General features: G+C 33.1%; 1 protein-coding gene and 1 long non-coding RNA gene across 4 annotated transcripts; both read left to right on the forward strand.

Moving 5' to 3' along the window:
* The first annotated feature begins 659 nt into the window (after nt 1–659).
* LOC106404884 (uncharacterized protein At4g22758) lies at nt 660–3,169 on the forward strand. Its single transcript, XM_013845532.3, has 3 exons — nt 660–1,955; nt 2,226–2,430; nt 2,797–3,169. The coding sequence occupies exons 1-3, from the start codon at nt 1,599–1,601 to the stop codon at nt 3,012–3,014; spliced, it is 780 nt and encodes a 259-aa protein (XP_013700986.1). The 5' UTR covers nt 660–1,598; the 3' UTR covers nt 3,015–3,169.
* Nucleotides 3,170–14,055: 10,886 nt separating this feature from the next.
* LOC106404969 lies at nt 14,056–16,533 on the forward strand. 3 transcript variants are annotated; one of them, XR_001281204.3, is made up of 8 exons: nt 14,056–14,475; nt 14,582–14,971; nt 15,062–15,202; nt 15,301–15,418; nt 15,490–15,625; nt 15,732–15,841; nt 15,928–16,113; nt 16,201–16,533. It is a non-coding gene; the product is annotated as an uncharacterized LOC106404969 (long non-coding RNA). The 3 variants fall into 3 exon arrangements; XR_001281203.3 differs by having other exon boundaries at nt 14,058–14,475; nt 15,062–15,186; XR_002657304.2 differs by having other exon boundaries at nt 14,058–14,475; nt 14,658–14,971; nt 15,062–15,186.
* The last annotated feature ends 218 nt before the right edge of the window (nt 16,534–16,751 follow it).

The following is a 16,751-nucleotide window of genomic DNA, read 5'->3' on the forward strand; positions in this document are numbered from 1 at the left end:
AGACATAGCAGGAAAAAGAAGAAAAATAAAGAAACCTTTCTTTTGTGAGTCTTGGCTTATAATTAGATTAGCAGGCTGCTTATAACTTATCTTATGATAAGTAAACTCAACCCCCGTGAGGGGTTTTTAGCTTACTAATATGATATCTTCCTCCATTCCGCTTGTTGATTTTCTTTGATCTGGAACTCATAAGATACTACCATTAAATAGTGGAGTCTATGCAAGTAAAAGATCAAGAAATATATTAATATATTATTAATAATAAAACAGTGAACCTGGAGACCATGTATATTGTTCTGTGAACTCGCAATTGTATAGCTGCATTCATTCAATTTTTTTTATTTATCTATTAGATACCGTCATACCACTACTTTATACTTACTCAAAAACCACTAGTATCAGTATTTGGACCAATTCACCGATATATGACATTGACATTGACATCGACTATTTGACTTTTGTGGCATGTGTCTGAATTCTTTATGACAACAGTAGAACATTATATATGCATAGCAAAACATTGAAATAAACTGTTTATTATCCAATGATATTAAAGTAATAGAATTGTATTTCATCACAAAACGTGGCGTTACATTTGAAATAATAAAGTCTACAACTTTCGTTTCATCATGAAAATAAATAAATAAAATTAAATGTAATACAAAGTGATATATTGTGTTGTTAACTTGTACTGCATGATACTCGGTAGAAACTGGAAACCAAGTGCGTTACGCGTGAAGGTGAGTGCGTATGGAGTAAGAGAAGTCATGCAAACGCGCCTCTTTATCAGACTTATGAGTCGACTGATAACCTAACAACACGCCCAAAAGTTCTTTCTTTAAACAATGAGATGTTGAAAACAAACCTCTGACCAATCTCAGCCACACAAGACATGTTATTTCTTGACGTTAATGAATCTCATGTTAGGTTATTTTTTTTTTAACTTATCTCATATATTTTTTTAACGTTTCGTTAATTATGCTATTACAACGATCACAAATATTACATAAACGATTTTACAGCCAACAATTTTATCATCATATGAGAATGCACGTCTGACTGCATCACTCCGAGCCGCCCTATGAAATCTATGTTCAAATTTGAATATCTAGGAATGACTCTTTTATATACTGAGATATTTTATCCAAAATCAATATTTTTTCTAAAAATATTTTGGATAGATATCTAAAATATTGATTTTGGACAGATCTCTTAGCATTTGAAAGTTGAAACAATCATTAAATATTATTATTGTACTTATATTCACAGTTGAAAATCTCCTCAATCGAATTGCTATAAAAAATCATGATAGATAGATAACATACTATAATAGTATAAAGTCGACAGGAAAATAATTCTAAATATCGGTCTACAAGAACCACGCCTGTATTCCTAATCGGATTTTTAAAAATTTGGTCGGCTTGGATTTAGATGCTAAAAGCCACTTACTTCTATGTAAGACTATCTATTTGGAAAACATTATACAAATGACAAATTAAAAAGAGTAAAGCATAGAGAATCCCTTACTTCGCTTCTTTGCCAAGCAAAACCACAAACACCTCTCAATTTCATTCATCTTCCTCCTTCTCCTCACCAAAATGTCAAATTCAACCAAAATGTCAAATTCGACTCACCGGAGAAGAGTTCCGACTCCGGTGGGAAACGGAGGCCGGAGCCTCAGGATGAGACGGACGGCTTCCCGATGCATTTCTGATAAGAACCGTTCAAAATCGACTAATCAGGTCTTTGAGCGAAGCTTCTCCGACACGAGTCTCGATTTCCGCCGCGACGGAGACGGTAGTTGCACGCGGCGATCCTCGCCGTTGAGTGGCTTACAGACGGAAGAATCTGGTTCGATCTTCTACATGCCAAGGATTCGCTCTGAGGTTATGGCTTCTTCTCCGTCGTTGTTGCGCTTATCTTCGCCATCGTCTCCATTTCCGACCAATCAAGAGGTTAAACTCTGTTTCTCTCAACTATTTTCAGTTCTTTTACTACTTTCAGACACGACTTCAGTTCTGTAATAAATTCTAAATATAGTCCTTAAGGTATAAGATTTTGTTATTTAAGCCAAATATTTTGGAATGTTACAATCCAACCCTAAAATATCTACTATTTTGGACATAGAGTTTAATAAGCTGTATACCCTATTAAAGCCATTTTTATCTCCCGAGTAAACCTCAAGATCACAGAGTCTTCTTTAACTTAATTCGAAACAAAATCAGGAAAATAAAAGAGAAGCAACAAAAGTTCTAATCAACGTAGCAGTTGAAGGAAGTCCTGGACCTGTAAGAACTATGGTTAAGTTGAGTTGCAACGTTGAAGAAACGATCAAACTCGTCGTTGAGAAATATTGTGAAGAAGGACGAACACCGAAACTCGACAAAGGTGCTGCCTATGAGTTGCATCAATCTCATTTCAGCATCCAATGTAAGCTATAATACAACTTGTAGTCTAACCAAAATTTAGTTCTTTTATTCTAGATATATACAACATAAATAAATTTTTATTCGCATTGGTTAAAAATAAAAACAAAATCAAATGTATATTAGTTTTATAAAATATCTATACTATACTACTATCTAGTTTTGATTTAGTCTCCAACAATCATGGGAAAATACTCAAAGTACTCGCGGATGATGTGAAAGAAAGCAAGAAAAAATCACATTATTCATGAGCTATATGCCTTTTATAATAATAAAAGGATTACTTGAACCGATAAGTTATCCTTCTTTTTTCACGTAATTGAACTGTTATGAGTTTAATAAAATGTACTCAATTTGATGGAATTTTCAGGTATGGAAAAAGGAGAAATAATCGGAGAAATAGGAAGTAGAAACTTCTACCTTAGAAAGGGAACTCATGAAACCGGAGTTTCTTTCGCCGGAATAGCTCCGATGAGAATGAGCTTTATTCCGTCGTCTAATATGATCGAATCGTGTATCGCTCAGTTTATTGGGAAAATCTTGAGGAGAACGAGAAAGTTATGGAACATATTGGTATGTACGCAATGAGATTTAAGTTCCAAAGTACGTGCACTTTTGAGCGTGGCACAAAATATTCTATAGATTGATATACTAATAATCATATACTTGTAAGTTGTAACCGGTATGGTTTGTAAGCCACACTCTGTACGATCTATTGGACAATTAAATAAGCAGTAAATAAATATTATTCTACGAAAATCAAACTCTGCGACGGGACAATCTAAATTAGAAATAGGGTTTTTTTTTTCCGTAAATATAACTCAAAGTTAAACAAATTGATTCATGATTTTTTTTGAAATTTTTATTTGCCCTATTCACCCTAAAAATTCGAATTATTTACGAAACTGCCATTATGTTTTTTTTTGAAAATAAGTTATTTACTCCGTCGTCCTCATATTCTTCAAATATTTACAATATTATCATTGCCATCAATACACCGACCACAATGAACAACCAATTTGAACCTTTTAATGCACCTAAAAATTGATTTTGACTTCTATCTCATTTCTTATAAACTAAAAACAGCGTCTCTTTCACTTTCTCTTTATATTCATCCAAAAAATCCAAGATTTTGATTCTAAAATTTTTAAGATTCATAGAACCATTCAAACTCATGATTTGTGGTCATTAACAAGTATGTTCCTTTGGTGGTGAAGTATTGTGTGGTTGGAGAAGATAAACAAGTTATCGCACTAGTTAAAGCTATGAAATCATTTTTTTTTTCCAGATCTGTCCGTCAGATGACTTCTGTGTAAGTCTTCTGGTCAATGCATATGTTAGTTTCGCAATTGACTTTATGTGTGTCTTTTAGAGACAACTTCTCTGGAAGTCTTCTTGTTTTCTTTGTTTTAAAAAAAAATTAGAGAATGACTTCCCGGTAAGTCGTCTACGATAAAAATGTTAGTTTTGCATTTGACTGGATTGTGTCAAAATTTTGACTTTTCCTAAATGACTTACACGGAAATCGTCCAACAAAAAAAAATTAATTTTTACTAGACGGCTTCCAATTAAGTCGTTTCAGGTTATTTTTGAAACTGATTAATAAAACTTAAGTATTTAATTTTATCTGGACGACTTCCAAGTAAGTTGTTTCAGGTTATTTTTTATGCTGGAATTTTTGACACAATCATGTTTATTAATGTTTATAGCTAGTGAGATAAGACTTTCTCATAAGTCTTTTAAGTTAGTTTTTGTAAAATTTATATTTTCAACTTTAAGATATATATTTTTTTAACTAACTTCAAGAATATCAAGTCATATGGTTTAATGTGTCTTCTTAGATCATAACATATACTTTTTAACTTTCATGAAATTTGAAATTTTAATTTTCACTTAAAATTTGAGTTTCCCACTTAAATTTTAATTTTCCGCTTAAATTTTTCCTTACATTTAAATTTTCCGCTTGAAATTTAAGTCTTTCGAAAAGTCTACTGAGAAAAAATCTTCTGGAAGACTTTCCAGAAGATTTCTAATGAAACTGTTATAGATCTGAACTAATGTAATGTTTCATCTTTTGTGAATTTGACTAAGTTTTCTTGAGAAGTTTTCTCTAATAGATATAGTAAATTTGACTAATTTTTTTGTGTTATTGTGTTTTGTTATTGACGTTGTATCAACAACTTTAATAATGTCAAGTAATTTTGGCAAGATAATATAGTAGACATGAACATATTTACGAAAAATTTTCATTAATATCTTTTCAAAATTACAAAAAAATTTACAACTAAAAAAATAGACATACAAATTATAAAAAAGAACATAAACAAAACTATTATAACTTATTCCTCCACAAAAACAAGCTTAGACTCTATTTGACATAGGAGAAGATTTTGTCAAAAAACTTCTAAAAAACTTACGGAAAATCGTCGAGTGCATTAAATTAAATGATAAAAAGCTTCAAGAAAACTTCATTTGAAGTCTTCCAAGTAAGTCTGTCTTAGTCTTCCTTGGAAGTGTGATAATAAAATACTACTATATGGTCTACTAATATTTACATAACAAACGCTAATTAATCAAATTCTTATCGTTTGATGCGACAAGATGCCACTTTCATTCATATTAATGATTGATACACTCTTATTCGTATTCTTTATATATATACCAAACAAAAATATATTTAAATCCAGTTCCCACACTGGGTTTTAAAGGGTAACCGTTTCAATATACTAAACCATAAAAATAGAAATCTGTCCATTAGAATTTTCAATAAATGTGTAAATATTTTTCGGTTCTTGGTGTAAAAAAAATCAGTTCATGGTTCAGAAAAAATAACCAGCTCATTATAATTATTTTATCAATATACAAGGGCTTGCCGGTTCAGTGTAAATGTATAAAGATTTTGAGTATTCAAAAATATTTTAAATATTATTGGAAACTAAATTTCAAATCGAAAATGAATAAAATATAAATTTATAATAAGCTACTAATAACAAAAATAATTTAATTCTGTTATTTACTATTAATTTAATATAGATCTTTTGAGTTTTGTCAAATCAACCGGTATCAGATCACGGGTTGGTAGTGAATTTTTAAGTTTTTTTCTGGTATTATCTGATTAACATATCTATTCTATTAAATCAGAATCATGACCAATTGATAAATTATTGGTTTAATATATTTTTCCTATGTGGCCTACTTAAAAAATAACCAGATATATTCTAATAATATAATCAGTTATCTTTCTTCATGTAGATCAATTCACATAAGGAATTACTTCATTTTTTAAATGATACTTATATGACAAAAAGTCACCTCCTCTTTTAAAGGATACTGACAACAAATCTATAATTCATATATTTTTGTATTTATTTTGTTACCTAGTAATATAGTACAAGTTTATAGTTATGTAACTTCACAAATTCAATATAATTATCAATTTTTTACTAATAATTAAAAAAATTACACAAATACGATTTTAAAGAAAAACACAAATATGACTACAAAAAAGTACAAATATGAAAATTAAATTTCTAAAAAAAATTGTAAAATAAAGGGCGGGTCAGAATTAAAACTTAAATATCAATCATCCAAATACAGAGAGTATCGATGGATAGATGGTTTAGTTGGGAGATTCAACTAAAAATCGAGAAATTGGCATATGCGACAGCCCCCCTTATTTTGTACTCTTTTAGTTTTCAAAAGATGATTTTCTTGTACTTTTTACATAAATTAAAAATATAATAAATATGTATGATTAAATCTTAGAAAATTGCCAAAAATATCACATTCATAATACTATTTTTCATATTTACACTAACCACATTTACCCTCAGTTTTAATGGAGGATAAAAGACATTTATAACCCTAAGGTTAACTAATCTAGACTTAGAGTTTAGAGGTGGGGTAAAGTTTTTGGAATGTGAAATTCAAATAAATATATAAATAAATACTTACTAAAATCTAAATTTTTTTAAAACATAGTTTAAAAAATAATTTTCGATTTTCAAAACGAAATTTTGAAAAAAACTCAAAAAATAATTATAAAAAGTTTGAATTTGAAAAATTATAATTCGAAAACATAAAAAAATATATTTTTATTTATTTATTTTATTTAAAGAATTATTTATTATATATATAGAGAACAATGGTATAAGAGTTTTTTGCCACTTAATGAAAAAAATATTTTTTGAAAACGTCTCTTTATTGATGGTAAACATGAATAATGGTACCAAAAGAATGGTAAACATGAAAATTTTCCTCAAATATTTTATTTATTTTACAATACATTTTTCATTAACTATCATTCCGTAATATTTAATTAGTTCTGATAAATTATAAATTTCTTAACAATTTATAATTTATTTATATCAATTAAAAAATAATTTTCTTAAAATTTAAAATTATCATTAAAAAATAATTTTCTTAAAATTTAAAATTATCATTATAAAATAATAATAAATTTTATTTACGAAAAGGGAGAATGTTTAAAATAAAAAAAAACAATTAAAAGAGTCATAGAACAGTACAGAACCGTAGAGAGGCTTAAAGATTTGGTCAAAAATAGAACATTTGTGCATGCAGCAATTATCACTTCTCAGATGATAAGAATCACAAGAGTAATAAAATAAAACAATATGATACGATTCCAAAATCTATATTTTGGCATTATTCCATTTACATTTGACACTAATGGGTGAGTAATTTATTTCACATGTAATCAGGAATTAAGAAAAGTATGAATAAAAAAGTACGTAGCAATTGTCAAAGACATTTCAAAATGAAGTGACGTCTGGCGTGGGTGGGACTATAACTTTAGGAAAAATCGCATAAAAAGCTACGAAATTAGCAAAAATTTAAATTTAGAATTCAATAGCTAACACTTTAAACAATGAAAAATTTGTTTCAATGACATATTAAACATCAAAACTAATTTAGTGTTGCACCAGTCAAAATTGTGATTGGTTATTGTTCATTAGCAGGTAAACTTGGTGACGTGAAAATTTACTTTTAAAAAAATATTTTTAATTATTTTAATTAATAAAAGCAAATAAAATTAGATAAAAATCAATATAAATTCAAAAAATTGATACAAATTCAAAGCCAACCTTGGATCCACAGGACAGGTTGTTACAAAAAAATTGATTTTTTGTGACAACCTGTCCCGTGGACCCCACTCGTCCCGTGGACCCCAGACTGGTCCTGCAGAACACCGAACCCAATCCCTCACCTATGAGTCCAAAGCTCCCCCCTGGTAGGTTATTGTTGCGCTTGGTGTTCCTCGAACCCAAGACCTCATCCTTTAACAACCTCCCATAGGACAAGATGTCACCAATTGATATGCATATCGAATTCCTTATTAGTATAGGAGAATTGTAACGACCCAATTCCGGCTAATTCATTTCGGCCCAGCAAGGCCTAATAGGATTGTAGAAAACCCTAGGTGAGTTCCTTTATAATCAGTTTTGCCTCATTATTTTATTCAGAAAAATTTAAAGCATCGAAATTCTGCAGAGATTGAGCCGTCGAGTAGATCTGAGATCGACCAGCCCCAGTCGCCGTCACCTAAGTCGAGATCGGACATCTCACCGTCGTTAACCACCGAAGGTAACCCCGGGAACTTCATTGGCTTTGGTTTAAGTTTAGATAGTTTGATAAATCGATCATAACTTTCTAACCATGCCATTTTCCTGATTCCAAGGCCACCGTCGTGTTCTAGATGTCGAGAAGAGTTCAAAGGTGGAGGCTCAGCCGACGAGACTTTCGGATGCACCGTCACGCACGGCTAGAAGCCCCGCGCGTGAATCTCATGCGCCACCACCATCCACCGGAGTCTACGTGCGTGCCGTCCTCGCGCCACAGTCTCCAACCATCGTTTTCCGGAGCCATCGTATCCGGCCACCATCAGTTTGCCGCCAGGAAACCGCCACTGTGTCGCCGCCGCGCCTCCACTGCCACTGGTAATATTTCCGGTAATCCGCCGCCGACTATAGTCACCGCCGGCGACTTTGCGACTCGGCTGAGTCGAGTCAGCGAGTCAACTCGTCGACTCAACTTGTTAACCGGTCAAGCTAGTTTGGTTTAGTGTAATTGATTTCCGGTTATGGTTAATCCGATTGGTTGTTACAAATTGATTTTGGTTAGAATTAAACCGGTTTGTAATTGATTTGAATTTGGTCCAATTGAAATAGAATACTGTTAAGGAAAACTGGGTGGTCCAATTCGATTTCAATTTGGTCAATGATTGACCGGCTTGGGTCAGAGTTGACCGGGTGACCATTGACCAGCGAGTTGACTTTTTGAGCAGATCACCGTTTATCTGTTTTTAACCGTTCGAAAAGCATTCTGACTCGATTTTTTGCCATGATTTCAGATTTGAAGTCTTTTTGAGCAGTTGGAGTACATATCTACCACTTTTATACTTTTATAAAGTGATGAGTCTATTCTGTAAAGCCTATACCAGTGTAGAATTTTTCCTATGTTAGTTTAGTTTCGAATCATGATCTGTCTGCAGTTTGAATTGAGTCTTACGTGACATTTAGGATATTTAATGTAAATGGAATAAGGTTCTAGAGGATTCAACTATTGTTTGAATTGTATGATCGTAATTAATGTTATATATGTATATATATATATAGATATACAGTAGGAACTATGTGGTTGGTGGGGTTCAGAGATGTCTGAACTAGCGACACAAATGTGGTGTGCGGGGGTCGAGAGACGTCAGAGCTAGTGACGCATATTGTGTGTGTGGGTGGGGTTCAGAGACGTTTGCATATCGATGCATATTTGGTGTGCGGGGGTACAGAGACATACTATACTAGCGATTGGAGAGTACTTTTATCCTTATGAGAAAATGCGGGGTGTATGGACTAGCTGTGTGCTATCATCACATTGTTTGTGTTTGTGTGATGCACTAGGCATCGTGTGTGTGTTCATGTTAGAGTTAAACTCCCACAGTGGGAGTTCTATTACTCAAGTCGGTGGTTTGCATGTTTAGCATCGCATACCTCACAGAGTGACTCCACTGTTACTCACCCCTCCTTTTTTTCCTTTCAGGTGAGACTGACGAGCATGAGCGATTGCTACCGGTTGGTGCTTTTGGGCATTTTATTTCTTGCTTTTATCGATATTTTTGGAATTTAACTCATTTATTGGATTTATGGCTATTTATTGAATTTAATTGTTTGGAGACGATTTATGAGGATTAATAAATGGAGATTTCAAGATTATTATTTATTATTTTATTTTGGAAAATAGGCGTTACAATTTGATATCAAAGCGGAGAGGCTCTTTAGAGCACCGAGCCTAACCTCTCACCTGTGAGCCCTAATCTCCCCCCAGGTAGGTTATTTGTGCGCTTGGCGTTCCTCGAACCCAAGACTTCGCCCTTTAACAACTTTCCCATAGGAAAAGTTGTCACCGATTGATCTGCAGGTCAATTGGTGACAACTTGTCATGTAGGAGGGTTGTTAAAAGGTGAGGTCTTGGGCTCGAGGAACGCCAAGCGCACAAATAACCTGCATGAGGGGAGCTTAGGGATCACAGGTGAGGGGTTAGGGTCGGTGCTCTGTAGGCCAGTCTGGGGTCCACAGGACAGGTTGTTACAATAAAAGTCAATTTTTATGTGACAACCCGTCCGGTGGACTCCAGGCTGGCTCTGCAGAGCACCGGTCCTTATCCTTCACCTGTGAGTTCTCACTAACTCCCCATGTAGGTTATTGGTGCGTTTGGCGTACCTCGAACCCAAGACCTCACCCTTTAAAAACCCTCCCAAAGAACAAGTTGTCACCAATTGATCTGGAATGCCAAGCGCACCAATAACCTATCTAGGAAGTCAGTGAAGGCTCACATGTGAAAAATTAGGGTCATTGATTTGCAGAACCAGACTGGATCCACGAGAGTGGTTGTCATGAAAAGTCGGAAAAATAACATGAGAGGAGACTAAACATGGAAGCATGAAGGGTGGTGACTGACCTCAAAGGCGTATTGTCAGCCACCGAAAATAAAAATTAGGGTATGAATGGTGACCAGAGAACGGCAAGGAATAATGCATTCCCTAACGTTCCTAAAAAAAAATCACCTTTCACAAGGAATAATAATTTCCTCTCATTCCCTTTCATTCTTTTTTTTTTGTAGAGAATTAAAGAACAAAATTATTTCTTGTTAAATTTGATAAGGAACAACCATTCCTTTTCATTCTTACTATTTTATTTTCGTATATTCTTTATTCGTTCCTCTTGTTTCCCGAATGGTCAGCAATGAGACCCAGATTAATGATGAAAGAGAGAAAAGAGAGGATATTCTCTCACCTCTCTAAACTTTTTCTCGTCTCTGAACTTCGTATGACATTAGATATATGAAAAACCTCTTAATCCTCTTCACATAGTTTATCTCGTTAATCATAATGTGTGTCTAGATTGTGTAACTTGTATTGTATAACAGTTTGTTAACTTTTTCAATTGAAAAATAAAAACTCCAAGATAGAAAACAAGATACTAACAGACAAAATGCAAAATCTGAACCAATTCCAACTCTGAAAATCAGGATTAAGAGAATGTTATCTAAGAATCATGAATTCACAATTTCTTCAAAAAAATTGTAACCGGTAGCCAAGATTAAGAATGTTATGAACAAGAAGAATTTAAAAAATGGAATGAACGTGAATGGAATAGTGGAAGTTATGAAATAAAAAATATGAAATTCTATTCCATCATTCACAAGCATTTTTAATCATGAATGTTTTATAATTACATTTCACTTTTTTCCATCTATTCCAAAAATAATTATTGGAATGACATTTGATTTTCATTTAAATGGTAAAAATAATTTGGAATCAGTAGGAATAGTTATTCCATGCAGTTTTATTCCAAAAATTTATAATCCAGCTGCACTCGAATTCATGTTACCAATGTTTTCAAATCCGATCTAGACACTGAACCAGACAACTTCATGGATCATCGGGTTATTGAGTCAATCGCGGTTGAACCATATGTTAATTTAATTTATTTAATTTTTTATATAATAACATATTAGCTATTGAAAAATATAAGAAATATTTTATGTTTTAAAAATATTTAATTTTAGTTTTTTTTTTCATTTCACATACAAATGTCAATAATAAAAATTTAGACTATCTAACAATTTTTGTAATAAGTTAAGAGTTATGACATATAATAAAATATATCAAGGCTTAAAATCCTTAAGTATTTAATGTCTAAGGTGAATAATAAAATTTAAATTTAAATCTAAAATAAACCAAAAATAAAACATAAAATTATAATAGATTATCAATAACAAAAAAAATCTAATATCAAATCACATCAACTAATTTTGTTAATAAACTCACAATCCAGAGGATCATATGATCTTTTTATTTTTGAAAAAATAAAAACCTAAGTTCTTAGTTAAAATATAAAACAAATTTTAATTGTATAACTGAAATATTCTAGAAAAAAGTAAAATTATGTACTGGTTCAATCAGTGGTTTAAGGGATAGTTGGGTTACGAGTTTTAACGAACTTTCGTGGGTTTCATTAAGTTTTTAAATAGTGATTTTTTTCTTAGAACCCAAACCGGCTAACATACCGGGTCAATCAAAAATCCTCAAAACACCGCATATTACATATCATATTCGCTGGAATCACTTTACAAATGGGTCAAAAGAGGCTGACGACAAAATAATAAAAAGGGTTAAAGAGGCCTGTTAATGTTTCTCAGTTACCTGAAAAATAAAATATTAAATGTGCCTCCAAAATAGAAAATCGAAACTTATATAAACGAGAAAGTCAACAGTTGATCACTTGATCTATTGATCTTTAGATTTTACTCACATTGTTAAAATCGATGCTTGGCTTATTTGGTCGATACTAAGTGTTTTTCTGATAAAATTAAAAATAAAAATTTGTTAATATTTTAGATTTTATTATTTTAAAATAATATTTTAATAAAAATATTAAATAATAATTTAGTTAAACATAGAACTAAAATAAATAATTTGATTTATTTTAAATTATATTCAAGTTATATTTAAAACTATAATTTACATAGATTTTCATTTATTTATTTTGGTTAAGATAAATTAAATTACTTTAAAATAGTAAAATTGATATAATTTTTTTTATAATTATCAAAATTAAAAATTAAAATTAATACCTAAAATTTTTAGATATCAAAAATAGACAAATGATATTACAATATTTCCAAAAATCTTATGTAGCTTAACATGTTTCGTTATTGGCTTGGGTGTATACGTATTTATTTAAAAGAAATGGGCCAAAAAAATATTTCTGCAATATATCTCGGGCACGGCCCTGGTTACAGGTTAGAATTTTTGCTTAACCCGCCTCTCTCTCTCTCTCTCTCACAATCCATCCTTACTATAAAGATGACCAATGTTGAGAAACAGACGATGGCCACAAATGGGTTCCGGCAGAAACTCCGTACAAATTGCAAAGCCAGTAACGTTTGCAAAGGAAAACTCTGATGAACAATCGTGCCTTGAAAATCAAGAAACACAGATGTATAGTAGTCATCTTACCAAAAGCACAGCAAGTTCATTGCCACCAATGGTATAAACCAACCAATTCTCATTTGCAGCTTGAGCTCATGAATTAATGCTCTACAAATTTGAACAACACACTTCAGAGACCTCTGGATCAAAATACTTGAACTTTGATGTTTTTGACATTTGTTTGAGTATACAAAGAAGATAATTTGGAGAATAGGGAAGTTGATAAGTGAACCAAAAAAAGGCACAAAACTTTTAAGAGGTCTCAGCTAACTTTTTCCCTGGTTTTGAGAGTTGCAGAGATAATTGTTTGTTTATTTTGTTGGTTAAGATAAGCAGATTTGTACGTGAGTAATGGTTTTATGTTTGCTTGGGGGATTAAGCATGGTTTGACTTAAAGTTATCCATCCAATTTTTTTTCCCAATAATATTTGGTTCAACAGTTTCTGATGATATTTATTTGACATAAGATATGAAACAAGATATATATCCCCCCCCCCCCAAGAAAACCGTTTGTCGTCTGTATTGCGAATTTGCGAGAACGACACTTGAAATTTTCCTTTTCAACATTTTGGAAAAAGTAAACTAATATTTTGAAATACCTTAAAATTTGGTTTAAACTTTTTTTCACCAGCCATAGAGAATGAGTAAAGAATTAATCCCTGACAAGTACTGTATATATCTGGGAAAAAAAGTACTGTATCTGGGAAAACAAAACTTGATTAGAAAAACGCATAATATCATGTAGTTTTTAGGTTATCTTGCGATTCAGTATCCTTGTAATTAATATTCTTAAGAAGAGATGATCAACTAAAACAAATTAAAATAGTTAGGAGAGACCATTATAAAACACCAATTTGGTCGGTTGATTGTTTTCTTCATATGGAAAATCAAATGGAATTTAAAATTTCTATAATGAAGAAGTTGAACCAGTAATACCAGTATTATATGTTGGTATATAGTATGAAGTTGTACCAGTTAAACTAATATTAGATGTCTAGTATAAGAGTTATATATTGCACATTTGCCATTTTGTCAAACTAATCTTTATAACATAAAGTAGAAGGGATTCTCTTCTCCTCTTGCCACCTCATCAAATAGGGCAAGGAGAAGGCTACACCTGTCCCATAACAAAACTCAGAGCATAACTTATTCGTTTTCTTCGTTGGGCCGGCGAATTGTGAAGCCCTTCGTGGTGAAACGCAGCTTTTTTATTCGGTTTAACATGGAGTGCTTCCTCGCGGCTCCGGAGCCGATGGCGACTCGCGTTCCCCAGATGATCTTTCGTCTCCTTCGTCCTGCGCATCTCTGTAACCGATCGAGCGTCTTTAATCCCCCCATTAATCGATTACCCACGATCTAGATGCATGACGTTGGAGTCGGCTATAAGAAGGTGTGCTTTCAAGAGTTTTCTTCACTGACTTGAAAACCGGCAGTTGATCATCGGTCGTGGAGACTAGGCTCATGCGGTTCTGGGAGGCTAGAAGTGCTAGGCGTGGGGGTGAGCTCATGAGAGTTGACATGCTACTGGTAGACGTAAATGTAAGTTCGAATTTTTTTTTTTTTTGGGGTTAGAACAATGATCGATCATTCCGATGGTTTCATATTGTTAATCGATTCTAATATATATATACAATTTGTATTTCAGTCTACTATGATCCAAGCAAGAATCAATGCTCCTCGCCTTTCAAAATTGACGTGGTTCCATGTATTCATAACCGCAGGCTTACCGACTCACCCCTGTTGATTCGATTCAATGGTACTACCGGCTTTGATGAGATAACCGAACCAGCATTTCCCCTGCCTAAAGAAGGTTTCAGATTCCGTGATGAAACAGACTTGCTAAGACTAGCAAACACCAACACTCGGCTGCCAGGTGCCTTCTTAATTCTCAATAAGTTTGTTAGCCCTATATCCATGTTTAATATTAATATAGATGTCCGGAATACATTTTGGCTGAGATTACTGCTGTCAAGAGCACCGTGAGCGATCCTCCAAAAGGAAAAAATCATGTTATGGTGACAGTAAAATTTGATAAGTAACTCTTATTCCTCAAAAGTTTTTAATTTAAATTATTTATACAACTTGCGTATGTAGTCACCACTACACTCATTTCTTCTAATTGCAGCGATAACCCTGTGATATTGAGTCTGTTCGACAATCAAGCAATCGATTTTCACAGAAGACTTGATTCCATGCGTGTTGATCCAAGGGTGATTGTTGCCACAAACATTAACCCAAGAACAGTTGGAGGTATTTTATTTTAGTTGTAAGTAGATCACGGTTTCATAATTATTACATCCACATGGTGTTTGTTATGTTAATCATCCATCAAATCCTCTGACATGGTATTCCACATCACTGTAGACTGGTCTCTAAAGCCACTGGGAACATTCCAGTACCTACATTTCTGAGAGGATACGCCAAGGTCAAGCCTTTGAGCATACATGAGCTGAATGAGTTTGTCATCACCGCCCAGCCTCAGGTTGATGAGCATTATTCACATTTTTTCTTAACTTACACTCTGTAGGTGACTATAATAAGTCTGTAATGTAGGACGTTGAATTTGACTGCACCGGAAAGGTGACTGGTGTTACGTCTCCTGCTCTAGGTGCACAAAGAAACTCCAACGAACTGTCGCATTCTTTACTTGCGTAACGTGCAATAACACTAACGTTATTGGTGTGCTCAGGTATATTGGACCTTTTTCCCTTCCTTTTTCTTCAGATTTGCAGAATCCAAATAGCCACCACGCACATATAACCAACTTGGTTTTAATACACTGTATCTGTTTCGAGGTATCATGTGGAGCATTGCTGATGACACGGATGAAGGTTTGTTTGTTGGTTTCGATGGAGAGATGACGAAGCTACACAACATGCGAGCCTATGAAGCAGTTCATCTAACGGTACGTATCTACTTCACAACATAGCATCTTCCAGCATATTCTATAAATTATGTTTTACATGCTTGCAACTGATACGTCCAACACAGGCTGGAGAGGGAGTTAATTCAGAGGAGACTCAGCCACCTCCATTTATTGCAGACATGGTTGGTAAGACATACAACTTCCAGGTTAGAGTAAGCAGATACAATTTTACTGCCAACCATCAAACCTTCACGATCTCTCGCATCATGAACGAACGTGACCGTCTGCCACGCCCCGACTTTGTTCCAAACGTAAATTGCAACATATATTTCATTGTTACTGTATCATCCAAATAATGATGTATGTTGCTCTATACGATGATGACAATGATATTGAAGGTGACATGCCTGGTGCCAACTCAGTACTCTCTAAGGTCAAAGCTGATAGCAATGATCATGAGGAATCATCATCTGGAGGAACATCGCCCAGTTGTGTCGCTACCAAGAAGGCTCGCGCATAGAAGCTTCGAAGGCACGGAAGGAGTAATTGGAGATGATAGTGTCTCGAGTCAGTTTTTAAAATTTGAATAATGCTTTCGCATCGATGTGGTTTTTCAATTAAGTCCTCTAGAGTTTGGTATGTTTTTTTTACTAAAAAATACTATTATGAAAATAATGATTTTCTGCATTGTAGCAAAGCTTTCCCATCTAATTAATCACTAAGTTTGGGTTTACTGCTCATCACAAATTCAATAATAGAATTAAAATATTTTAATCTAAATAATATTTAAAGTTCTATGTAATAAATGTTACATTTTCATAATGTTACATTTTCATAATATTCTTAACAAAATATTGAATGTTCTATGTAGTAAAATGTTCTAATAAATTAGAGGCGTAGCTGAATTTCTTATGTTCACCTAAACAATCAATGTTTTTTTTGTAACAGT

Source organism: Brassica napus, chromosome C3 (assembly GCF_020379485.1).
Source record: "Brassica napus cultivar Da-Ae chromosome C3, Da-Ae, whole genome shotgun sequence".
Classification (NCBI taxonomy): domain Eukaryota; kingdom Viridiplantae; phylum Streptophyta; class Magnoliopsida; order Brassicales; family Brassicaceae; genus Brassica; species Brassica napus.

Coding starts and splice junctions, on each gene's coding strand:
- LOC106404884 (XM_013845532.3), top strand. CDS start 1,599: ATGTCAAATTCAACCAAAATGTCAAATTCGACTCACCGGAGAAGAGTT. Junction 1,956..2,225: donor CATTTCCGACCAATCAAGAG/GTTAAACTCTGT, acceptor AAACAAAATCAG/GAAAATAAAAGAGAAGCAAC. Junction 2,431..2,796: donor ATCTCATTTCAGCATCCAAT/GTAAGCTATAAT, acceptor TGGAATTTTCAG/GTATGGAAAAAGGAGAAATA.